The sequence below is a fragment of the Eurytemora carolleeae genome, unplaced genomic scaffold (assembly GCF_000591075.1).
Source record: "Eurytemora carolleeae unplaced genomic scaffold, Eaff_2.0 scaffold509, whole genome shotgun sequence".
NCBI classification, from domain to species: Eukaryota; Metazoa; Arthropoda; class Copepoda; order Calanoida; family Temoridae; genus Eurytemora; species Eurytemora carolleeae.
The window spans coordinates 163413-190742 of NW_019396523.1; the positions used below are offsets into that span (position 1 = coordinate 163413).

The window sequence follows — 27330 nt, forward strand, 5'->3', positions numbered from 1 at the left end:
CCAAGATATAATCTTAAACCAAGACATAATCTTGAACCAAGATGTAATCTTGAACCAAGATATAATCTTGAACCAAGATAAAATCTTGAATCAAGATATAATCTTGAACCAAGATATAACCGTTAAACAAGTCCTAATTTTGAACTAATTTCTGATTTTGAATCGAACCTTAAATGTCTATCTTTATATCATATTTGAAGAATGTTTCTCACTTCACTGTGCGAAACTTTTCTTGATTTTTTAAAATAAAATTTGTATGCGTTAATGCGATTGATGCACAATGTTGTATTTAAAAGGATATAAATGTAAGGTTTCCTTATCAGGGTTAATCTTAATTAAAAGTACAAAACAGAATAAAAGCTTGGCAAAAGTGGGAGAATAAAGAATGCTTGATACTCTGACCAAAGAAACTAAGCTAAACTATTCTAATAAGGATTACAAAGTAATTTCAAGTGACCCTTCTTGCAAAGATGGCAATTCCCGATTCACAACGGTGTCTGATCAATAATGTGGAAGATAGTGTGGTGTTCAGGCAAAGCTTTTAAGGGTATTGCCCACTTTGTATGGAGGTCGGTTGAAATTACGCTTACAGTCCCTTTAAGGAACTTGCAACAAGGCATTCAATTAGAGATGCTAGGTATTATAGCTTGAAAGGATTGTCAAGTCAACGCCTAAATGAGCTTAAACTAAAATGTGTCATCAATAATTCGCAACGGCCGCGGCGCATTTTAAACCTTTATGTGAGTTGGAAATGCCCTTTTAGATCTTAAATTTTACAACTTTCCGAAGCAGATATTCTAAGAAGCTATTTGCGGATTTCTACAGTTTCTTGAAAATATTTAGACAACCCTTTAGATTTTAGACTTGGATCGAAACGTGATAAATAGTCGAATTGTAAACTATAATTACTTTTTGAATATATCATTCTAAAGTTCAGTCCCTGGAAGCAAATATTACGCCGTAAAATGATATTTCTAAACTTTAGGACTTCATTGCTAGGTCATAATTGGGTTGATTTGATAAAGATTGTCTTGCTAAGATATGGAAAAATAAACTTTTCTACTTTCAAATTTTCCAAGTAAGGTCTGGATAAAGTTTTTGCCGACAAAAATCATTCCTTTCTAAAAAGCTGGTTTTTGGTATGCAACAATTTTTGTTTAATCCCGCCCCTTGTAATCGATTTCAGACTAAATATATAAATATATAAATATTTTACAAAGGAATGTTATTTACTCTCAGACAAATTAGAATCAATGGAAATTCTAACCCCCGAGGGATTCAATGATAAACCCGAGAGCGCAGAGTAAATGATACATTACTTTATAAAAAGCTGGTTTTTTGGTACGCAACAATTTTAATTTAATCCCGCCCCTTTTAAAAATAATAATGAATAATAAAAATAATTTGTTATTTTTTACAAAGGAATGTCATTTACTCTCAGACAAATTAGAATCAATGGAAATTTTAACCCCCCGATAAACCCGAGGGCGCAGCCCAAGGGTTTATCATTGAATCCCTCGGGGGTTTACATTTCCATTGATTCTACTTTGTCTGAGAGTAAATGATACATTTTATGTATGATAAAAAAACACATTCAAATTGTTGATTTATGATATAAAAATATCCTCATAATAAGTATGTATACAAAACCTATAATCCTAAGTTATAAAAGATAGCGAGATTACTAAAGTAAGAACTATGTGAAATGTTCGAAATAAAAAAATGTTATTTTTAAAGCGGTTTTTAAACAAATAGGACATTTCTGAATGACAAATATGCAATATTGTTTCGCTGCAATATGAGCTTGTTATGTAATTTCAGAAAGATAAGGACTGCCATAACATTTTTTTTGTGAAAAGGGAGATGACTATGCTAAATATAAAGATCATTATTATCAGAAAGGAAAGGATTTACAGACATACTCAATGCAAAAAATCGCAAAGGAGAGATTACACTGTAAAGGAAAGATTACACTTAAGAGGAGAGATTATCCTGTAGTGAAGAGATTACACTGTAGAGGAGAGATTACACTGTAGAGGAGAGATTACACAGTAGAGGAGAGATTACACAGTAGAGGAGAGATTACACTGTAGTTGAGAGATTACACTGTAGAGGAGAGATTACATTGTAGAGGAGAGATTACACTGTAGAGGAGAGATTACACTGTAGAGGAGAGATTACACAGTAGAGGAGAGATTACACTGTAGAGGAGAGATTAGAGGAGAGATTACACAGTAGAGGAGAGATTACACTGTAGTTGAGATATTACACTGTTGAGGAGAGATTACATTATAGAAGGAGAGATTACATTGTATAGGAGAGATTACACTTTAGAGGAGTAAGGAGGAGTAGACTGATAATATTTCAAACTTCTGAAGTTTTGTGAGTTCTCCCTTGGAATGGTTTCTCTTGGCTTTCCTAAACAAAATCTGAGTTAAATTTTAGTTTTTAAAACATGTAAACTATGTTATAGATATAATGGTTTATTATGCGTTATAATAATTTTGCAGAAACTAAAAAATCTAATATTGAAAAATGTATTAATACCCAAAATAATGTGCGTTATCTATATAATGCATGTATTGTATGTATTAAATAAGTATATATCTAATAACGAGTATAATCTTATTATATGTATAATTACGTTTACAAGTGATGCCCAGAGTAATTAAGATTCTGCAGTCTATACAATATATAATAATAAGAGTGAAACCATTGAGACATTTTTTGATAAAAATGCTCAAATCCACCTTTGCACCAATTCTAAAGTTTTCTTTAAAACATTCTTTTTTCATTTAAGAATTCCTTTTTCATAATTTTCAAACTCCTTCAGATTTTAGATTTTCCGTGTAAATGAAATCACTAATGTAAGCCAGTAAAAAATGTCGTTAAATAAATAGATGGGTATCAAAATATCCGTCTTAAAACACTGAGTTCTGAAACGTGAAAGAGTTAAGTAAATTATAAGCAAAACGCCGTATTTTTAAATATCGAAAAACGGACGAAAAGACGGTTTAAGCGGGTCAAGGCGCATCTTTTAATACCCATATTAACTTTTTTGGAAAAACTGAAAAATCGACCTTCCCTTATCTAAGGTCCACGACATTGGGTTACAAGATATAAGGAATAGATTATCAGAGTTTGTGGCCAAGACTCAACTTATTTGAATTATACATATTTAAAAAGATTCAAAAGGGAGTGTTCGCGAAAAATGAAAGGAAGTATAGGCTTAATGCGATAAAAAGCGCTTTTGATCGCTACTAATCCTACTTCTATCTGTTGCGTCTATAAGGAGAAAATTGTTAAGGACGTCTCATACCGAATAACATGGCGTCCATACAAATTGAGAAAATTGCAACATACGACTTAGACCGTAAAAAAATCAATTTAATTTCAAACAAATCATTCAGATATTACAACCTATAGTCATCGATTATCTTTCGCCACATTTGTATATATTTGATATTTCATACTAGTTTTGATTTTGTTTTTTTAAAATAATTTTCGCTTACAACTTGTTTTCGAACATTCCTGGAAAATTTGAAAATGTCGTCTTCATTACCAAAAATCCTTGAAGCAGGAATAAATGTTTTTATAAGTAACTCTCAGACCATAACAATTAAAACATATTATGAAAAATCAACTATATATAAATGTGGCGAAAGATAATCGATGACTATAGGTTGTAATATCTGAATGATTTGTTTGAAATTAGATTGATTTTTTTACGGTCTAAGTCGTATGTTGCAATTTTCTCAATTTGTATGGACGCCATGTTATTCGGTATGAGACGTCCTTAACAATTTTCCCCTTATAGACGCAACAGATAGAAGTAAGATTAGTAGCGATCAAAAGCGCTTTTTATCGCATTAAGCCTATACCCCCTTTCATTTTCGCGAACACTCCCTTTAAATGAAGATCTGAGAAGATTGTGCAATTTTTGTGTGTTTAGTGCAGAGCTCAGACATTGCTTAGGAGGTGAGGTTTAGAAGAAGCATCAAATAATGCACTTTAAAGGATTAAAAGTGTCCATAACCACACTCAACAGAATAGAAATTGTAAAATATATAACAAGACATTTATATATATGTTGCGCATAGCCAGTCAAACGGCTTGACTGATTGGGCTGAAATTTTTTGTGGACACTCATGGGTGGCCGGGGGGTGTTATAGGCTAAAAAAATTAGAAATTTTTTTTCCAAAATTTTTTTTTTGTTTCAAAATTTTTTCCACGGGCAACGCCGGGCCCTTCAGCTAGTTGTAAAATAAAAAACAGCAATGAAGATATAAAAAAAATTCTAATGAGAAGAATTAATAATTAATAATAAGAAAGAAAGTTTCCAAAGTAAAGGTTTGAGAAACTTAATTATAGGACATGATTTAGAAAAAAAATGAGAAAAAAAAATGGAAAAAATCAAGGGAAAAAAAATAATAATGGTTGGGTTAAATAAAACATAAGGTGTTATTAAAATTATAAAAAAAGAAAAGTGTAGAACTCAAAGTTCTGTGCAATGTCGTCCATTTTCCTTAGGTTTTCAGTTGAAACTAAAAAACCTTGCTAAGTAGTAGAAATTTCGCAAAGAAACTAAAAATGTGTCTCAATCTGTAATTTTAAACCTGATCTCTTTGTCCCATAATGTTGTAACTTTTAAACCTTTGATATTTCAAACTAAGAAATTCTGCAAACCTTCAATGTTATTAATATCAAAGATCTACAAAATCGGATTAAAAAAGATTTAAGGATTTAAAAATTATAGTTTATGGCAAGCGTTTAGTTCCTTCAAGGGGTAGAAAGTTTTTGCTATTAATCCAAGATCATTGATAAAAAAATCTTTCCCGTAATGAGTTACCAAGGTGTTTCAAATAAACAATTTAAATAAATATTTTAGTTGATTTTAAAAGTTTAGACATTAAGATTGGATGAATTCAATCTAAAATCCATCATGGTTATTAGGCATTTAGACTTTAGAGTATAGAATTGTTATATTCTTTTTAATGATAAAATTTTTGTTCTGAATTGAATAAGCATTTATAAATCTTAATAAATCTTGTAAATCATAAACGAGGATATAAAATTAGATTGTTTAAATTAAACAAAAATTATTTTATGACACGTAACCTCTTGAGTGAAACCCTGGAAACACAGTGATTTCCAGAAAAATGTGGACTCTTTCTCGTCTTTATTCATTTTAAACGGTAAATTGGACGTAAGATTAAGATCTTATATGTTTTCAATCATAACTCCTCTTATAGGAGAGCTAGTTAAAGACCGAAAATGTTTATAATTTCTGATGTATAACCGGATAAGTTTTCTTTTCTCATTCTGTGGCGTAAAATTAAAACTAGAGGCGCTGCGAGGTTAAAAAGTTGTACCAGTACTGACGCATAAATTTGACCTTTTCCTTCTTCTCTAGTTTGCAGTGATCAAGGATTTTGTGCTATGTAAGTTATAAAAATTAAAAATTAAAAAATTTGTGAAATTTCCTGATTTAAAGGAAGGCAATCATTCCATAATTTTCTGGTTACCACTGTACTCCCTGTATATGCATAAACTCTAGTAGAACATATTTGTCACCTGGCTGGATTCAAGTTCATCCAAGGACTCAAGTATTGCTATAGGAGCTTCCAGAGTAGATTTAAATTCCCAGGATTCTGTTCCTCCCTCAGATTCATGAGAGTTCTCTCGTATACTTGGTCTCCAACCCTCCTCAGAATACTACAAGGGCAAATTAAAGGTTAGGGTTTATTATATCTCATTTTCTCCTCCGTCCATGATCTTTTATAAACACTAATTCTCTGATATTCATCTCTGTATTGCATGTATAGGAATAGTAAAAAGCTGAATAACTTGTATAAAACACGTCACAGACTTCATATAGCATACAAATCAGCTATCCAATATCTTACAGAATATTGATTAAAGGAACATTAGAAAAGTATTAGACAACAACACTTATAGCTATCCATCCATCCATACTTCTTTGGGTGTATGTATAACTAAACTATCGATGTGGAAACATATATATAATATATTTGTTTTTAGTACCAAAAAAACGTAAAAATTATGTTTGGTCGAAATTGAACAATTTTGTCCAGAAAAGAAGTGTCGGGTTTTTAAATAAAAAAATACATGAATGTTAACAGAAAATTTGCCAAACTGAGTTTTACAATTACTTGAAAAGCAACATTTAAACGCTAAAATAGGTTGTTGGAATATTCACAAATAAAAACAGAAAAAAAAATTTTCTTTTAATACAATGAAAAAATAGTTTAAGTTAATAAGAAATATTCAAATCATTCGAATTCAGCTTAGTAAAATATATTATTAACCTGTGCAATTTCTGAGGGTTGGGATACACTGCGGGTAGGATAAGGTTGGTTTAAAGTAGGTTGGTTTCCACTGTCTCTTCTCTCCTCCAGTAGGTTCAGGATAGAGTAGATATCCCGGGATACCCGGAGCTCAAGATTTTCCAGTTGTCTAAATTAAATCCGTTTCAGACACAGATAGAATAAAATAGTTTTTTGGTAACTTAGGTTAGTGATAAACTCAAAGGAAGCAACATTGTCAATCATCCTTACACCGCGCCTTTTCACGTTGTACTAAAACATGTAAACCTAAACAAAAATACGCGCATGAAAAGCAAGATAAACTTTCTAATATCTTTGCAACCCAATATCGTAGACTTTTGATATTTCAAACTATGAATTCTGTTAAATTAGATAATATAAGTTTGAAATATCTAAGATTTTTGAGAAGAGTTACAATGTCTACTTTAGTGATCAACTCTCGATTAAAACAGTGCCATCAATGATTTACGATACCCTTAAACCCTTCATATAAATTATTATTGAAGACTTTAGTAAACAACTTGTAGATTTCTATTTCAACAGGAAGTAAGAAATCGGACGAAACTCAAATTTTCGAATCCCTATATCTTTGAAACCTGATTAACCGTTGCTATTAATAACTTAGATTATTTGCTCTAATAGAATTCATAGTTCGAAGTATCTAAGGTCTACGACATTGGATTGCAAAAATAAAGGGATTAGAAAAACTGAGTTTTTGGCAAAGACTCAAATCCTTTCAAATAAAAAAAATCCATGCCATCCTTGTGAAGGTTTTAAGAGCATTGATAATTAATTGACAGCCCCTTTAATATATTTATTGACCTGCTAATGAGATCTATCCTCTCTAGGATACAGGATTCAGAAAGTAGAACTGGTTTATCAGGAGAACAAGAGTTCAGGTTGGACTCCCTACTCTGCTCATAGGAATGACTTTGGGAGTTCAGGGTTGGACTAGATTGGTTCTCAAGGTTTGGTTGAGCCCCTTGCCCGGAGACAGGAGTTTGGCTAGCCCGGAGAGAAAGCTTCTCAGCAGCAGGAAGGTTGGATTGTGACTCACTAACTATCTCACTGAAAATAAAAAGATTTTGAATTTTTGTCAATATAATTATGTTTTTTAACTTGTTAAAATAATATTAATGTTTTATGTAATCATTGATGAATAAGCAATTTAGTGAGTATTGTATTATTGTTTTGAGTAAATCTGAGCTACTGTGGAGCTACTTAATCCGGCTCAGCCATTATATCCATTTATACTGTGTAATTAACTTATACTCAGCGCCTCACTGGATTCAATATAATCCGACCACAGTTTTAATATAAATACACACAGGAGGTTTAGACAAGGACACTCAGCAAGGTTGAATCTATCCTTATCCAGGTCCTAGTTCTCATTCAGGATATTCTTCTTATCCCAAAGTTTGTTCTGATAAAAGGAGAGTATTTTTAATAATAGTGTTCACTCTTATCACAGGGCTGGTTCTTTGCTTGGTTTTTTAATATCACAGAGGGCAGTTCTAAACCAGGGAGGACTATTCCTACAATGGTTAAATCTTGTATTTCAGGGTTGGTTCATGTATCCAGGGTTGGTTTTTGTATCCAGAGTTAATTCTTGTATCCCAAGGTTAATTCTTGTCTCTGGGGTTGGTTCTTGTATCCTGGGCTGGTTTTTGTATCCAGGGTTAATTCTTGTATCCCAGGGTTGGTTCTTGTATCCAGTGTTGGTTTTTGGATCTCAGGGTTAATTCTTGTATGCGGGGCTGGTTTTTGTATCCAGGGTTAATTCTTGTATCCCAGGGTTGGTTCATGTATCCAGTGGCCGAATTTAAAGAATTTGAGCGGCGGTTTAAATTTAAGCCGCGGTTTAAATATGGTTGGTTCTACTTAAAATTGTATCAAATGTTTCAAGATTTAAGCCGGCGCTAAATTTAAACCGGGTTTTGGCAGATTTAAACCGCGGCTCAAATTCTTTAAATTCCATCTCAGGGTTGGTTATTGTATCCAGAGTTAATTCTTGTATCCCAGGGTTAATTCTTGTCTCTGGGGTTGGTTCTTGTATCCCAGGATTGGTTCTTGTATACAGGGTTGTTTCTTGTATCTCAGGGTTTTTTCTTGTATCCCAGGGCTGGTTCTTGTAGCATAAAAAGGATTCTGTTTTTTTAACATTCACTTTATTCCTCCTCCTCCTCTTTCCTTCTTATCTTCTCCTTCTTTTGCTTTCTTTTTTAAACCTAACACTCCCTTTGAGTCTAACAGTTTTCTTTTTCTTCCACAGTTTTATTGGTTTCACTGTACTATTCTCTCGTCTCAAATGTATATATATATCACCTAAAATTCTTTCAATATTTTATCTGACCATCAATCGAAGAATTATTCTTTAATAAAAATGAATCTTTTTACTTTATTGCCGATTCTATCATTGAATACAATCCATGCCAATATCCTTCGTTTTATTTCATAAACTCATTCTTGTGTCTGCTTCATCTCCTTTTCTATCTGTCTGTCTTTCCTTTCACTTCCTTTTTTCCTTTTTCCTTTCTCCTTTCCTTTATTACTCTTTCCCTTTCTTTGTTTCTCCTTCCCCTTCTTTATCCTGATTTCTCTTCACTTTCCTTTCCCTTATTCCCTTTCCCGGTTTTATTTGATTTCTTATCCTTTCCCTCCTTTATTCCCCTATTTTTTCTGTTTAGCCCCCTCCCCATACTTTTCTTTTTCCTTTCTTAAACCTTCATTTTTCATATTTCTCCGTCCCTCCCTCTTGCAAAACTCTGACTACTTATTAATGAATCGGATTTGATCCTCTCTCCTCCTCTAACCTTTGAGGTTGGGATTGCGGGGCCTCTGATGAAGATCAAACTGATTCTTAAATCTTTCCACGAAAGTTTCTGATTTTAAGATGTTTTCACAGGACTTGTCTTTTATATTCCTGGATTCTCCGCTTTTAATAACTAGCATTTCAGAGGAAGAAAGGATTGGAAAGATTTTCTTCACGAACTTTTATCTTTACTAGTGAACTTTCTGTCAAAAAAGAAAAGACAGAAAATGCTAAAACTATGTTTGGGACTTGCTCAGGAGACTAAGTTTAGAAATATGGGACCAAAATATAAATATGTTTAATTTGGTTTCTGAAAGCCATCGCAAATATTTTTTGAAAAAACACAAAAAAACAATGAAATTCCACACGTAAATTTGATATTCTTAAAAATTATTAAGCTTTAAGCTCACCCTGAGAAACCTTTGAAAGTCCTAAACTTAAGGTTTACCTAAACCTATGAAAGCATAAAACTAAGGGTTTACCTAAACCTATGAAAGCCTAAAACTAAGGGTTTTCCTAAACCTATGAAAGTTTAAACTAAAGGTTTACCCAGTGCTGTTGGTTTCATCCGGAGGTTTACTTCTCTTTCTACGCTTTGTGGTTCTTCTCCGAGGCATCTTGTAATCCCGTACATCAGACCTAATATCAAGCAGAGGATTTTATTTAAACCCTGACCAAGAAAAGATTAAGTTGACAGAAAACCGGATAAAGAAGAGAATAGCTTGACAGAATTGTGAGAAATATTCATAATCTGAACCTGTTATATCCTCCAGCAGAGAACTCGGTTTCTTCGTGCTCTTGTTGTTCCTCTTCCTCCTCACGGAAATACCGTCGGAACACAGACGGATCAACACCCGTCACCTCGTCCTATACATGGAGATATAAGTTAGATACAACACCTAGCTCCTCATCCTATACATGGAGATATAGTTTGGATACAACACCTAGCTCCTCGTCCTTTATATTAAGTAGGTTAGATTCAACAATTAGCACCTCCTCCAATACATGGAGATATATAGTTTAGATACAACACCTAGCTCCTCGTCCTATACATGGAGTAGGTTAGATACAACACCTTGCACCTCATCCTATTCATGGAGTAGGTTAGATAAAACACCTAGTTCCCCATCCTATACATTGAGTAGGTTAGATACAACACCTAGTTCCTCATCCTATACATGGAGTACATGGAGTAGGTTAGATGCAACACCTTGCACCTCACCCTATACATGGAGTAGGTTAGATACAATACCTAGCTCCTCGTCCTATACATGGAGTAGGTTAGATAAAACACCTAGCACCTCATTCTATACATGGAGTAGGTTAGATACAACACCTAGTTCCTCATACTATACATGGAGTACATGGAGTAGGTTAGATGCAACACCTTGCACCTCACCTTATACATGGAGTAGGTTAGATACAATACCTAGTTCCTCATCCTATACATTGAGTAGGTTAGATACAATACCTAGCAGATCATCATATACATTGAGGACTGGATGTTATATATGAATATATTTGTAAATATAGGTGAGACGTTTCCTGGATACAAAACTCCAAGTCATAAATATGTATGAGTGAATATATGATATTTGTAAGATGAAGATCAGCTGAATAATTGATGCAGCTAGAAGGAACAGTTCCAATCTACCAAATATCCAGGCTGAATCCAAATAACACAACCTGTGCATGCATAGCAAGCTAAAAATTGATATTTCAAAATTTCATACAAACTTTTAAATGATATAAAGTTGAGAACCCAGAGGGTAAACACCTTCAGAAAATATTTGATTTTATGCTCTTAAATCTTTAAAATAAGAATTCTAACTGATTTGAACTTTACATCTTTGAAAAAACACACAACATTTCATGATAAAAATATTCCAATTCTATTCTTTAAACTAAAAATCAGCGAGATGATCTTTTTAAAAAAAGTAAAAAAAACCATCAACTTTCTTTGTTTTTTTTTCAGTGAATCACTTGGCCATTATTTAATGGAGTCCTTAGATTTTCATGAAATTGATTTTGATAAAAGATATCCCCCCCCTCCCCGGGACACCCTCTTCCCAATAAATTGTTGTTCTACACAAACTGTATCCTAACTTGCAACTTCTAACTCCAGCTCAATACATGATACATATAAAGTTTCAAGATGAAACTTTTTAAGTACGGAGATAGGTTCAGATTAGGGGATTACTAGAGGTTTATGTACAATATATATTAGGATATATATATATATAGTACGGAGATAGGTTCAGATTAGGGGATTACTAGAGGTTTATGTACAATATATATTAGGATATATATATATATGTATAATGTATGTAAACTATGTTTTGAGGGCGTATCGTTACCCTTTCTTTGTAACAAGTTTGTTTAGTTTTTAACTGTTGTTTTTTAAGTTCAATGTTCATCGTTCTCCAATAAACTAAATTTTTCGCGGATTTTCTCCTGAAATTGGTAGATTTTCTAAAATCGGAAAGTCGACGTTTTTTCCAGGCGAAATAAATTGTAGGTTTTTCCCTTGGGTCATGTGTGAGATGCCATAAAAAATTTGGGCCAATTGGTTCAGCCCTTTTTACACTATGGATATAACATACAAAGAGAAAAACCATTTTTTTGGTTTATAGATATACACTTTCTACAAGTTTTACAATTTTTTAATCATTTAATCCAGTTCAGTTCAGTTCCCGAATGCTATTGACGTATATTGAATACAGTTTATTCAAAGTTATTTTGACACTCTTGTACTCTATGTGCCAAACCTAAAAAAAAACAGAATATTTAAGTTCTGACGATTTCAAACCTCTGAATGAATTTGGAATATTTCCCATAAATATTTTAAACTTAAAATTAAACACATCCAAATATCCAAATCCAAATATATGTTTCTTTTTGTTAGCGTATCCTTAATTTGTCCTCCTCACATTTAGTAAACCAATAAAAGGACGAGACATGTTAACGACCTGGAAATCTTTAAACTACGCAACATAAAGGTTTAATTCTGCAATAAATATAATTATGTGAATACTAACGAAAAATTAAATTTTAAAAATATGTAAATGTGCAGCTGCAGCGACCATCAATTTACAAACCAAAGCTTGAAAAATGTTAAGTTGTCCATTATGGTAAAATAAAACCTATAGCTTAGCAGAAAAATAGTATTTTTTATAATAATAGCTCGGGAACTCAAGTTTGCCATGGGAAAATCTATTTTTTATTAAAGCCGTTAAATTCAATTTGGAATTTTAAAGCCAAGCTCAGAACATTCCTGTGGTTTTACCGAGTTCTTAAATCAATTAAGAGACCAATCCGTCCAGGGGTTTCTGAGTTATCATAAACCAAGATTTTTCCGTATTAAATGGGGTGCAAAATTTAGAATTTCCCCGCGTTTGATTGGCTATTCGGGATTCTGCAAACGCCACTCTCATTGGTTGAATTTCAGACACTTTCCTGGATAAAAACTAAAGATTAAATTAATCTTGAGATTAATAAAGCATTGATCACATTATCCACAATTCTAAAGTTTTCAGCTCAAAATGCGTAAAAGTAAAAAACCTCAGTTAAAAAGTTAAAAGTTAAAAATTTGTCCACTGTGCAGTATTAATCTTGTTTTTCAACTTTTTAATATTATGGTTAACATCTGCTGACTGCATCCTGACTACAAGATAAAACATCAGACTTTCTCTTTTGATTTCATGTTTAATTTATTCTTTAATCTATCTTGAAATGAAGGCTTATTGCTTCAAACTTCCTGTCAAATATTCACCCTCTCAAAACTTGTATCGTCTAGATGAAAAAAATATGTCTTTCTGAATAAGACAAATGTTGAGGATTATTGCCCAGGTTTACATTGTTATCCATAGTCTATTATACTCCTTTGGCATTAAATCCTTATTTTAGCTGAAGTACCCGGAGTTGCCAATGTAATTTCAAAAATTTCCAAATTATTTTTAACCTATGTCATCATCTTGGTTTCCTTAAAAAATGTCAGCCAATTTGGTCCAGCCGTTTGGACAGCTATAGCGAACATATAAATATATATATATATTATATATGAGCGTAGAGTTTTATTATTTACATTGCACATTTTCTGGAAAAGAAATGCTAAAATATAGTTCTGAATATTTAAACTAAGCTAAATATTTCAAGCTTTGACTAGAAATGGTGGCAAACCATGAGACGTGACAAGTTAGAATATAAAGAAGAAATACTTACATCTCGCATAGAAAAAGTAACTTGTAGATTACTGGCGAATGATTCTGAGAACTCCGGGTAGAGCTCTAGAACCTGAATAAGAAATCTGTCAACAAGTTCTTCTCTAACATTTTCAAGGGTTTCATGAAATTGTTTTTTTTTTCAAATCGCAAGCACTTCAAATAAAATTTTTTTTAACAATTTAGAAAAAAATAAATAACGAACAGTTAAAATGAAAACAATTACGATTGATATAATTAAAATGAGGTCAAGTCAATTCAGATTACAATTAGTTGAAACAAATTTAAATTATTTTCAACCACATTACGGGGAAGTTCAGGGAATTTCACGTTACAAAGTTATACACTCTGAATCGATTGGTCCATGGAAACACCTTTAATTGCCCGAAAAAGTAGTCATTTCCAAAAGGAATTGAGTATTTGCCACAAATCCCAAATTTCTAATACCTATATCTCTAAAACCAGATGGCGTAAACCTTTCATATTTCAAACTTTGAGTATTTGATCCATCAGAATGCATAGTTTGAAATATCTAAGGTCTACAACATTCGGTTGTAGAGGTAAAGGGATTCAGAAATCAGAGTTTGTGACAATGACTCAATTCCTTTTATCGTTTTTTGAGATGAAAGTGATTTAATTTATTCACAGAAACTTCGTAGAGCGGGATGTTCTTTTCTTAATATTAGTTTAACACTCCGCTGCTGGGGGAAGATGGTTAAAAATAAAAACAGTTAAAAGAAAAAGTACGAACAATTTAAATAAAATAAAATTAGGAACAGTTCAAATAAAATAAAATCAAGAAAAATATTAATGAATTTGATTACAGATAGCTCAAATCAATTCAGATAAAGAGCAGTTTAAATCAAACAAAAAAATTCTCGTAATAGTATGGTTCCATTTTAGCCTGTAATGCATGGATAAAATGCAATGAATTTTTTAATAATTAAATAACGACTACAAAAAATGTAAACAAATTCTACAGTAAACTAATTAGTTGTTTAGGAACAGGTTGTGAGAAAATAAAAATTATCGAAAATAAGTAATCTTATTCAATTATTGGTTTCTATAATCTCTCTTTAATCACAAAGATTTTCTGCAGATTTTCAGGAATTTTTATTAGAAAGACGACATTTGAAGAATTAGAAGAAATCTTCAAACAAATTCATAGAAAATTCATTTCAGATATATAAAACGTTTCTACGATGTATAATTACTGAGTTTGAGGGCAAAGTCGACGTTCAAAAGCATGAATTTGGGTGGGTTTTATAATCGGTTTTTTAAAACTAATAAATAACGACGACGAAAAATATAGTAAAAATTCTATAGTAAACTCATTAGATGTTTAGAAACATATTTCTCAAAAGAAATTTGTCAATAATTTGAAGTTAGAATTAATTATTTCCTTTTTCATCATTATATTGAATTTCTTATTTTCTACGACTTTGTTCATAGATTTCTTTAAATTCTTCAAATGTCGTCTTTTTAATAAAAATTCCTGAAAATCTACAAAAAATCTTTATGATTAAAAAGAGATTATAGAAACTAATAATTGAATAAGATTACTTATTTTCGATGATAATAGTTATTTTTTTTTTCTCAACCTGTTCCTAAACTACTAATTAGTTGACTGTAGAATTTTGTTTACATTTTTTGTCGTCGTTATTTAATAATTAAAAAAAAAAAATTCTGAAAATGTATCTAACAAAAGTACGATTTTTAACGTCGACTGCGCTTAAACTCAGGATTTACTCAAATGAATCCTAGAGAATTTGTTCACAACACTGCATACTCAGTTTAACTACCTTACATATCCGGCCTGTCCCTTTAAGATCTGAGACATTGTGTTGCAAAAATATAGTGACTAGAAAATATTTTAAGTATAACATTAAAAAATTGAGATTTTCAACGTTCAACCCGTGTTTTTTTTAAAGATTCAAGTCGTCATTAATGTCTCACCCTTTGTGGGTAACCCTGTAAAATGAATGGATGGGGAGAATGTTATGAACGAACTCACCTCTAAAAGCAAGGGTTGAGGATGGGGAGAATGTTATGAACGAACTCACCTCTAAAAGCAAGGGTTGAGGATGGGGAGAATGTTATGAACGAACTCACCTCTAAAAGCAAGGGTTGAGGATGGGGAGAATGTTATGAACGAACTCACCTCTAAAAGCAAGGGTTGAGGATGGGGAGAATGTTATGAACGAACTCACCTCTAAAAGATCATCTCGCATTATTTTATGAAGATCACAGTATGTCAAGGCACGAACGTTACAAGAGGACTTTCCTGCAACAATTGAATTGGTTACATAAAGTTGCTCAATACACAATACTAGAGGATCTACCGGGACACGAAACTAATAAATATTTAAATATCCAATCGATTACCTATTGTATCATGAATACAAGGATTTTCACCAAAAACATCATCTTTCCCTGAGAATAGAGTAATGTAGTTTTCATAAAACATTTGGATCTGAGTTTTTGTCTAAACTCATATTTTCTAATCCTTATAAACGTGCAAACGATAAATTGGTAATTCTGATTGTATAATGTATAAGTTTGAAATATATATCTAAGGTTTAGACTATGAGGCTTCAAATATATAAAGATTAGAAAATTTTAGTTTGGGCAAAGATTCAATTCCTTTACAATCTTGTATTGAATGATTTACCCTATACTCTGTACCCTGTACCCTGTACTCTGTACTCTGTACTAACCTAGAATAGCTAGAACTACATCATCCTTGACAATCTCGATAGAACCTCGAGATATAAAATACAAGGAAACCAGAACATCTCCCTAAAACAGAGTAGAATAAAGTAAATGTTTATGTTTGCCTTGTTTGTTGTTTTCTTTCGAACCAATCAGCGTCAACACGGCTGAACCGATTTTGCGCATTTTTTGCGGTGCATCTTTTGTATTTGATTGCCAGCCAGAATTATAAATTTTTGAAAATTCAATGAAACATAAAAAGGAATGATGATACGAAAGGATAAGGTGGATGAAAAATGAGGATAGGAAAGAATAAGGTGGATGAGAATAGGTGATAAAAAAATATAAGATGGTTGAGGAATGAGGATAGGGAAGGATAGGATAAGATGGATGGGACATGAGGATAGGAAATGATAGGATAAGATGAACGAGGAATGAGGACAGTAAAGGAAAGATTAATATGGTTAAGGAATGAGGAAAGGAAAGGATAGGATAAGGTGGAAAAGGAATGAGGACAGGAAAGGAAAAGATAAGATAGATGAGGAATTAGGATAGGAAATAATAGCATAAGATGGATGAGGAATGAGGACAGGAAAGGAAAGGATAAGGTGTATGAGGAATGATGATAGGAAAGGATAAGATGGGTGAGAAATTAGAATAAGAAAGGAACGCATAAGATGGATGAGGAATGCAGGAATGAGGATAAGAAAGAATAAGATGGATGAATTATGATAATAGGAAAATATAAGATGGATGAGGAATGAGGATAGAAATAGATAAAGTGGATGAGGAATTAGGATAGGCAAGGATAAGGTTGATGAGGAATGAGAATAGGAATGGATAAGGTGGATGAGGAATGAGTATAGGAAAGGATAAGATGCATGAGTTATGAGGATAGGAAAGGATAAGGCGGATGAGGAATGAGGATAGGAAAGGATAAGGCTGATGAATAATGAGGATAGGAAAGGATAAGGTGCATGAGTTATGAGGATAGGAAAGGGGTGGATGAAAATGATGTTAAAGTTGATGTTGAAGTTAATGTTGAAGTTCATGTTGAAGTTAATGTTGAAGTTGATGTTGAAGTTAATTTTGAAGTTAATGTTGAAGTTAATTTTGAAGTTGATGTTGAAGTTAATGAAGTTGATGTTGAAGTTAATTTTGAAGTTAATTTTGAAGTTGATGTTGAAGTTAATGTTGAAGTTAATTTTGAAGTTGATGTTGAAGTTAATGTTGAAGTTAATTTTGAAGTTGATGTTGAAGTTAATTTTGAAGGTAATGTTGAAGTTAATGTTGAAGTTAATGTTGAAGTTGATGTTGAAGTTAATGTTGAAGTTAATGTTGAAGTTAATGTTGAAGTTAATGTTGAAGTTAATGTTGAAGTGTACCTGATGCACTAAGGTTGAAGTTTACCTGATGCACTAAGGTGTTGAAGTGTACCTGATGCACTAAGGTATGTTGAAGTGTACCTGATGCACTAAGGTATCACCAGGTGGCGCGTGTGTGGTTTTAAACTTCATGGAGAGTGCTCTGAAAATATTTATTTTATTATTTACTGAAGGTTCAGGTATTTCAAGGCATAAACTCCCCTTTTTATAGAGTTTTCTGGGCTATTTCCTCTTTTCAGGAACTGTGAGGCGATGTTATAGAAGTAAATTAAACTGGTTTAGAGAATATATCTACAGTATAATGTGAGGTTAGAGATATACAGAAACATTTTAGTATTTAATGATGCTGCACCATCTTTTTTCATTTACCAAACCTACGTTTTGCTACAAAAAGTTAGAAATACAGAGTTATAAATATCTTTTGCTATAAGAGACTTTTTTGTAAAATTCTTTCTAAAAGAAATTGAGTATTTTCCACAAACTCAAATTTTCTAGATTATTTGATAACACACAATTCATATTGTTTGAAATATCCATGGTCTACGGCATAGGTTGCAAAAAAGATCAAGGGATTACAAAGTCAGAGTTTGTGGCATATGACTCAAAGCGAGGGACAAAATATAATTTAAAAGGTCATTTCTTATTTAAAATAATTTTCTTCTATTTTCAAACTTGATTTTTTCTCTAAATCTCTTATTTTAGTAATACACAAATCTTATTCAAATCACTAAAAAGTAAAAATATCTTAAATTTTGTCTTCATTTTTTAACTTATTGAATGGCTTTGGCCCATACTGAACTAAACAGAAGAAGGTGAAAAGAATCGAGCTTTTGCCACAAACTCTAATTTTCTAATCCCCACATCTCTGCAACATGATGTCGTAGACTTTTAATATTTTAAACTATATATTCTGTTAGATTAAATAGCCTAAGTTTAAAATATCAAAAGTTACAACATTAGGATGCAAAGATTTAGGGATTAGACAATTGGGGTTTGTGGCAAAAAGTCAATTCTTGTGCGGCTTAGTGAAAAACAAATTTATCCGGTTGCATATTAGAAGTACAAAACAAATTGACTCTTATATCAATGGCTCTTTAGTAAGAGGAGCTGTGATAAAAAACAAATACGATTGCATTCTTCCGAGTACTTTACTTTAGTTTGACGTGGGCCGGTGGTTTAAGTAAATTACCCAGAACTAGGAATACTTGTGTTGTATATCTGGCTTAATCTTACATTATAAATATCCATGGATTCCCTTATTGCATTATTTGGCTTAGTAAAGGATTTGAGTCTTTGCCACACATTCAGTTTTTGTAAAACCTATATCTTTGCAACCTTATGATGTAAACCTTTGATATTTCAAACTTGCATTATTTGATCTAACAGAATTCAACGTTTGAAATATTAAAGGTCTACGACATTGGGTTGCAACGATATTGAATTTAGAAAATCAGAGTTTTTGGAAAAAACTAAATTCCTTTCTCTAAATACCTTGTATTAGAATGATATTGTGACCATGCATTGGTATGTTATTGTGTACATTCAGCACACCGTGTACAGTGGATTTGTTTTGGTCAGTTTGTGTAAAAATATCTAGTTATGTTAAGTTTGTAAGTGCGAAACCTACTAACATTATAACTGATATTTTATTTTATTCTAAAGAAACTAGGCTTCTAGGGCGCTTCGCGACCATCTTCCATTTCAACTTTTTATTGTGGCTCTATCTGTGAGCATCCTCTCTTTGTACAATATAAAACAAAAACAAAAAAGTTCGCAGATTTAATGATATTTTTCGTGACCTTTCATTATTTTACAAAAATCAAACATTTTTGGGGACAAATTTTTGAAATTCTGAGCATCTATGAAACTTTCCGGAGGTCAAAAAATTTGGGCCCAATCGGTTTTGTCGTTTTGACGTTTATTGGATACAAATAAACAGACAGATGAAATAAGTATATATTCTAAGGAAATCAAAAAGAGATAGAAATAAGTAAATTCGGGCTCAAAGTCTTAACTCGGAAATCCTTAAGTCTTAAATCCACCAATGATAGGATTTTAGCTCTAAAACAAAATGCTGCAGCTCAGGGTTAGCTATTATCAATTTCCGGCTCAATCTCTAGGAATCTTGGACTAGCAGGATCCAACACAAAAGTTTTGCTTTCAGAACATTTGGATGTGATGGAGACCTAGGCCGGGGGGGGAAGGTAATTGTTTAAATGCTTCCTAAGGGTAGCATGAACTCTCCTGGGAAAATGGAGAGAAAAGTTTCCACGCCTCTTGAGCAAGTAATAATTTTTCTGTGAGAAAAACATATAATATATCACGCTAGTCCTAGAATAGTGGTTGGAACTCCGTGCTAGATGTAAATTAGGAGATTATGGAAACTAAACCATGACAGGTTGGATCTGCGTGCTAGATGTAAATTAGGAGATTATGGAAACTAAACCATGACAGGTTGGATCTGCCTGCTAGATGTAAATTAGGAGATTATGGAAACTAAACCATGACAGGTTGGATCTGCCTGCTAGATGTAAATTAGGAGATTATGGAAACTAAACCATGACCGGTTGGATCTGCCTGCTAGATGTAAATTAGGAGATTATGGAAACTAAACCATGACAGGTTGGATCTGCCTGCTAGATGCAAATTAGGAGATTATGGAAACTAAACCATGACCGGTTGGATCTGCCTGCTAGATATAAATTAGGAGATTATGGAAACTGAACCATGACGGGTTGAATCTGTGTGCTAGGAGATTAAGGAAACTGAACCATGACGGCATAGAGTAATATCACTCTATGTATGACGGGTTGAATCTGCTTGCTAGATATAAACTAGGAGATCATGGAAACTGAACCATGAAGGGTTGTATCTGCGTGCTAGATTTAAACTAGGAGATAATGGAAACAAAGAATTGGTTATAGGAGAAGGAATAGACATATCTGTTTTTTCTTAACCATTTAACGGATTAGGTCAGCTGATGGGGGATGGGGGGATGGGGGAGGGGTAAGAGAGAGTACAACATTGGTATATTTACAGAGTGGTCATCTTCGTGTTGGATTGCGCATAGCTCTCAAATTGGATTTAGGAACGTGCTTGAAAATTTTTTCCCGAAATTTTCCTAGGCTATTTAAAACTTTCCAAATCACCGAATTTGACGCAGGTAAAATGAATTTAAAAAATCACAATTATTTTTGTAATTTTCATTAGTTTTTCAATATCTATTTTTAGTTTTATTTTCTGAAAACAACAACATGCAGTCAAATAGATACGCTGGAAGGTAGAAACCTCCTGCCTAAATTACTTGTAGCAGACAACTCATATTTGTACCTGTGAGAACAATATTGAAACAAGAGACATCTATAGCAAATTAATTACTTTCTATTTTCCTTTCTCCCCCTGCTGCCATCTGTAGGAAATACGCATTTGTGTTATATAAACATACAGAACGCGTATTGCATCCTGCACCTGGGTTTGTTTGACCAATACAATAAATTTCAAGGTAACAAAAACTTACAAACAGAGTTCTAAATGAACCAAAAAAAAAATCTTCGAACTGATTTTTTTTAGAAAAGAACTTTAAAACAGAGAGCAGGAGCATTTAAAAAATAAACAAATTAACAAACTGTTTATCATGATTGTAAGAAAATTCATTGATCTTTTGAAAGCTCTATCTTTAAATCTGACCATGAGAGAATCTTAAATGTGCTTTTTGCATATATTTCTTTATGCACACAGAGCTAAACAGAGCACAAACCAAGCCAATGTTTGCTTTTGCATTCAATTTTCTGGGATGTACTCGTTAGAATTAGTTGTCATCGTGAATAAACCAACATTTGGTAAAATTTCATTAAACAATAATCGGATTTTTTCAATTTGATAAATAAAAAAGACCTAATAATTGAGTAGTGACGCATAAACAAAGTGTTAAATCAGCAACAATTCAGAGGATAAAATGCCATGCGTACGACAGAGATGGTGCTGCTTGCAATTTTTCCCAAGACCTCAAAATTATATGTTCTCTCAAGAACCGGGCCGACATCCAACCAACTAGAGCAAGCTGTACAGTACACATACAGACAAAGCGGGACAGTACATAAAATGAGCCAGCCCCTTCTCTCGTGAGTGAGCAAAAGCAAAGAAAATAGAATATGTGTTAGAGTGGGATTTAGACAATCCCTCGGTATGAATTTTGTCAGTCCCTTTCAGCCTGAAAGGGAGTTCAAAGTGTACAAATCATGTAAATGTTCACAATTTATATGCAGTAGAGTACATTTATACAGTATGTTCCCTAGATATCCATTTCGATTTTTTAAAGCTGTTTTATAAACTTTATAAAATGAATTAAGTGTATAAAAAACATTATTTGATTTAAAGTTATAACGGAAAATCATCGTTTGTAAAGTGAAAGTCACAGAGTCTATGTGAAATGATCATTGGTCAATTATGAAACCAGCCTATTTTATAATTTGGTTTTGTTTTAATATTAATTTTAGATTTTCTATAAAATGATGTTCCAGGGCCCAAAAGTTTATATAGCACAAATATGTGAAGTACACCTGCAGTATGGAAACAGTACAACAAAATGGCCGTTTTACACTTTTTTTCTAGTAAATTTCACTCTAATATATATTCTATTCTCTATGGGCAAAAGTAAGAACGGAACCAACTGAATTTTCATGATCTCTTCAAGAAAATGTAGTATGTCAGGATAATAAAGCAAACTTTTATAAGATTAAATCTTTTATTTGCATGAACTCTCTCAAAGAGCTAAAAGCATAAAACGTTGCTGTTTTGGTTTTATAGAAGTAGTAAAGAACTTCCTTCGTGATAATCTAATTCTGTAAACTCACTTTTTTAAAGATATTGGAAACCAGTTTTCCACACATTGCTTGAAAAATGTATTTTTCCTTTAAAATTTAATCATTCCTGAGTTCAATGGGAACAGTGAATGAATATTTTTGGAAAAATTTGAAAAAAGAGGTAAAGAACATTGCAACCCCCCCCCCCCTCCTGCTGAGCCTCAAAAACAAAAAAGTAAAGTATAATACCCTTCATAGCATTATCATAAGTAAAATATAATGCCGTTTTTAAACAAAGGGTTACCCACAAATAATGAGCTAGTCTTTGATTACGACCTATAACCAAAAGTACTACTGGTATTCTGAGTAATATCTGAGTAGGTTGCTATAATACCTGAGACAACCTGAAGATGCTCCGGCAAAGGCAGGACAGTTATTGAGCAAATTTCTGTTTAAATGGACACATATATCAGCTTGTAAACAGTCAGGGAATCCCTAAAATAAATTATTTACAGTTACAAATACGAAAAGAATTCTCATTTTTAAATCCCTATATCTTTGCAAACCCAAGGTTGTAGACTTTTCATCTTTCCCATGAATTCTGGCAAGAAATAAATTATTTAGAATTTAAAAAAAGCTAAATTTTTGGAAAAGAGTTGAAATGAAATAATATTTAGTCTGATTCCAATACCAATAGTGATTGATATTTATCTATATATGAAGTTCTACTGTCAATATTTTATCTATATGTTGTCAATGGTGTCAATAATTCCTAGATTTGATTATCTTTTTTTTAAATCATTTTCATTTTCTTGATAATTTTGCTAAACAGATTTGCAATGTCAGAGCATTTGACCCATATTTGCAGGTTTTTTTGCATTATTAACAGAGCTGATGACGAAAAATAAACCAATAAATTATTATTTTTAACAATTTCCTTCCACTTTTCAGTATCTATTAATTATTTGTAAAAAGTTCTACATGAGACGTGAAAAAGCTGATGGTAAATAATTGAATATTGAGTAAAACAAGAATAAATAATACAATATTAGATAATAGAATATTGAGTGATAGAATATTAAAATATTAACATATTGAGTAATAATAAAATAAGTATTAAAAGATTAAGCAAAGGAAAATTGAGTAATAGAATGATTAAATAATAAAATGTTGAGTAAATCAAAACTAAGCAACAGAATATTGAGTAAAATAAGATTGATTACTCATATTTATGTCGCACTGCTATAAGTATTCATTAATAAGAAAATATGTTAAAATGAACGTTATGTTTAGAAACCCACCTTGAGAACCATATTCATATCTATGCCGTTTGTATACGACCAGGCATGTTGAAAGTACTCTTCTAATCTTTGTTTTAAAGGATTTGGAATCTGATAGAATTTATTGAACTCACGGACTCGTTGCATAGCAGAGTGGTACCTAGATACAATATAATCATGTCATGTTCTTATATGTCTCCCCTGACTAACCTGTCTCCCCTGACTAACCTGTCTACCCTGACTTTAACCTGTCTCCCCTGACTAATCTGTCTCCCCTGACTATAACCTGTCTCCTCTGACTAACCTGTCTACCATGACTAACCTGTCTCCCCTGACTAGCCTGTCTCCTCTGACTAACCTGTCTCCTCTGACTAACCTTTCTCCTCTGACTAACATGTCGCCCCTGAATAACCTGTCTCCTCTCACTAAACTGTCTCCCCTGACTAACCTCTCGTTCCTGACTAACCTTTCTCTCCTGACTAACCTATCTCCCCTGACTAACATGTCTCCCTGACTAAACTGTCCCCCTGACTAACCTGTTTTCCCTGGCTAGCCTGTCTCCCCTGGCTAACCCGTTTCCCCTGGCTAACCTATCTCCCCTGACTGACTTTTTTCCCCTGGCTAACCTGTCTCCCCTGACTAACTTGTCTCCCCTTGCTAACCTGTCTCCCCTGACTAACCTGTCTCAACAGGCCAGCCTGTCTCCCCTGGCTAGCTAACCTATCTCCCCTGACTAACCTGTCTCCTCTGACTAACCTGTCTCCCCTGACTAACAAGTCTCCCCTAGCTAACCTGTCTCCCCTGACTAATCTGTCTCCCCTGACTAACCTATCTCCCCTGACTATAACCTGTCTCCCCTTGCTAACCTGTCTCCCCTGGCTAACCTGTCTCCCCTGACTAACCTGTGTTAATAGGCCAGCCTGGCTAACCTGTCTCCCCTGACTAACCTGTGTTAATAGGCCAGCCTGTCTCCCCTTGCTAACCTGTCTCCCCTGGCTAACCTGTGTCCCCTGACTAACCTGTGTTAATAGGCCAGCCTGTCTCCCCTGGCTAACCTGTCTCCCCTGGCTAACCTGTCTCCCCTGACTAACCTGTTTCCCCTTGCTAACTAAAAGACTAACCTGGCAGTCCCTGAATATAATCTCTGGATGATTGCAGAAACGTTTCCAAAAATACTGGCGTACATCAGAGCTGGAATACAAAAGAAGATTAGAACAACGGAGAACAATTATTGAAATAAATTGCTGAAAATTACTTTAAAAAATATAAAAAAAAGCACCAAGCATTATAATAAATAAGATTAAAGATTGAAGATTACTTCCCTTTTATTTATTAACTATTTAATACACTGTGTACTGTTTGGAAGAGAAACCGTAAAAATGTAAAAGTTTCACAACTTAGTTTATTAAGTTTATCATAACTTTCCTGGAGTCACAGGAGTAGGAGGAGGGGGGGGGGGGTTCTGAATATCTATTATTTTAAGAGGATTTTAAGGCTAATATCCAATCAGTACAAATATGTGAACTATATGTATAGACTATATGCAACTAATTACAAAGCTACCTAAGCTAAGCATGCATGATATTAGGGTCAATTTCAGCCATTTTTTAAAACATTTACCAAGTTAACTGATAGTTTGTCTTGGTTTTAAAATATGATATTACCAGAAACCAAACCAAACCTCAACCGTCCTTGATAGGCTTTATATTCTTCCATATATTCTACTTTGCCTTCAGGACGAATAAAATTCCTAAGATAGAACCCAATCCAACTCAAGACTTTTTATAAAAGAAGAAAAATAAAAGGTTAATGTTTATAACGGAGAACTTACTTAAAGTAAACTAATTAAAAGAAATCCTTTCCATAGATCAGTTTAAATTGAACCCGGATAATCGTCCCAAACCTTCACAATTGTTAAATAAAACCTTGAGAAATTTAAATCCAAGATTGAGAGGTTGAGTTTTGTTGAAGGAAACTTGGGGTTTAATTTTACAATAGAAGATTTGAATATAATCTAAAGAATCTAATCCACTCATTCAACCTTGACATTTAGATTCTCTGGGAACACTGCAACTGGATTTAGAATTCTATTTAGAAAGCAAAATATATTTAGATTTAGAACAACAGATGAACGTAACCTACAGGATCCAGGTAATCGTAATACCTTGTGATCTAAAACCAATCTAAATCTTGATTAAAGTAAAATGTTTGAATAGCGATTATGATAGATTAGCCATGGATATAATCTTTCTGGAGGGTTAGAGTCTTTATTTTGATATATATCTCTGGGACCTTGATTATTTTAAACTTTGAATTCTGTTAGATCAAATCATCTAAATTTTAAATTTAAAAGGTTTACACCATCAGGTTGCAAAGATATAAAATTACATAATATAATAAAGACTCGATTCCTTTAACATGTTTTGGATGCTACGGCATGCTTGACATTCAATATCATGCAGTACATGCCATGACATACTTTGTGTGGAATTTCATGGTGTACACTGTACATGCCATAAAATTCTTAGAGTGACATTACATACTTTGGTTGCAATGTCATGTCATGACATATTTTGTGTGCAATGTCATTATGTCATGCGGTGCTTGCCATGACATCTGTTGTGTGGTTTGGCATTGATCTATTATTGCATGCAACAACTGCAGTACGTGGGTGCGCCCGAAGCACTAAAAAAACAGTTAGGACAATGTGGCAACAATAAGAAATTATGCAAATTCAGGCAAACTAAGGGGGGAAGTGATTCTTGGCGAAATCTTCTTTTAAAATATTTCAAAAAATTGTATCAGAAATATCAAGATACAAGAATACAAGAATTGTATAAGAAATATCAAGATACAAGAATTGTATAAGAAATATCAAGATACAAGAATTGTATAAGAAATATCAAGATACAAGAATAAAAGTTATTAACATTCCTACCCTTTTCAATGATTGAGAAAAACTCGAAAACAAAAAATTAAAATTCATTGTGAAAAATCCTAAATATTAATTTTGTTATTTTTAAGATTTTTGAGTATTTTGTTGCATTTTATTCGAACAAAGCTTATTTGTGCTTTAACATTAATCATAACTAATCATACTGTAATGGTAATGGTAGCTTTGTCAGGTGTTTTCTATCATTATATCATCACTTGTAATTATCTCTGTGATCCATTTAGATTATCGTGATTGAAAAAAGTTTGATCTTTTATTTAGTCATCTCATATCACAATACGCCCCCCTCTCATATCCCAAAACGCCCCCCCTCTCATATCCTAATACGCCCCCAGCCCCTCTCCATTTAATCCATTGAATCGGGACTGTCTCCTTTCTCGACATTCAATCAACGCTCCTTAAAATGGCTTCCTCCCTCTTGGACCCCCTCCCTCTCTTTGATCCATTCGCTTTGAATGGACACTCCGTCCCCTCTCTTCCATTCATCCTCCTTGAATGGAGATTCCGACTTCTCTTTTTAATCCACCCTCCTTGAATGAAGACTCCGACCCCTCTTTTCAATCCATCCTTCTTGAATGAACCTTCCGCCCCCTTCTCTCTTCAATCTATCCACCTTGAATGGAACTTCCCCGCACTCTCTCTCTTCAATCCAACCCTCCTTAAATTAACACTCCACTCCCCTCTTTAATCAATCCTTCTTAAATGAATACTCCACCCCTTCTCTTTAATCCACATATCTTGAATGGAGACTCCACCCCCTCTCTTCGGTTCACACTCCTTAAAATTGGACCCCCCCCCCCTCCCATCTCTTCAATTGTA

The 27330-nt window shown here is 33.1% G+C and overlaps 1 protein-coding gene across 5 annotated transcripts in view; it reads right to left on the minus strand.

Annotated features, from left to right (window-relative positions):
- Window positions 1–2218: 2218 nt before the first annotated feature.
- Window positions 2219–27330, minus strand: part of LOC111704825 (potassium voltage-gated channel unc-103) — a 62275-nt gene continuing 37163 nt past the window's right edge. For all 5 annotated transcript variants that reach the window (XM_023477183.1, XM_023477182.1, XM_023477181.1 and 2 more), the window contains 14 exons: window positions 24680–24749; window positions 23580–23718; window positions 22673–22773; window positions 17558–17618; window positions 16097–16178; window positions 15765–15812; window positions 15590–15663; window positions 13381–13452; window positions 9917–10026; window positions 9709–9798; window positions 7170–7415; window positions 6330–6477; window positions 5575–5715; window positions 2219–2418 (listed from right to left, as the gene is read on the minus strand). In XM_023477183.1, coding sequence (XP_023332951.1) covers window positions 2365–2418; window positions 5575–5715; window positions 6330–6477; window positions 7170–7415; window positions 9709–9798; window positions 9917–10026; window positions 13381–13452; window positions 15590–15663; window positions 15765–15812; window positions 16097–16178; window positions 17558–17618; window positions 22673–22773; window positions 23580–23718; window positions 24680–24749 — 1436 coding nt within the window. In that variant the 3' untranslated portion in view covers window positions 2219–2364. The remainder of the gene's footprint in view (window positions 2419–5574; window positions 5716–6329; window positions 6478–7169; window positions 7416–9708; window positions 9799–9916; window positions 10027–13380; window positions 13453–15589; window positions 15664–15764; window positions 15813–16096; window positions 16179–17557; window positions 17619–22672; window positions 22774–23579; window positions 23719–24679; window positions 24750–27330) is intronic.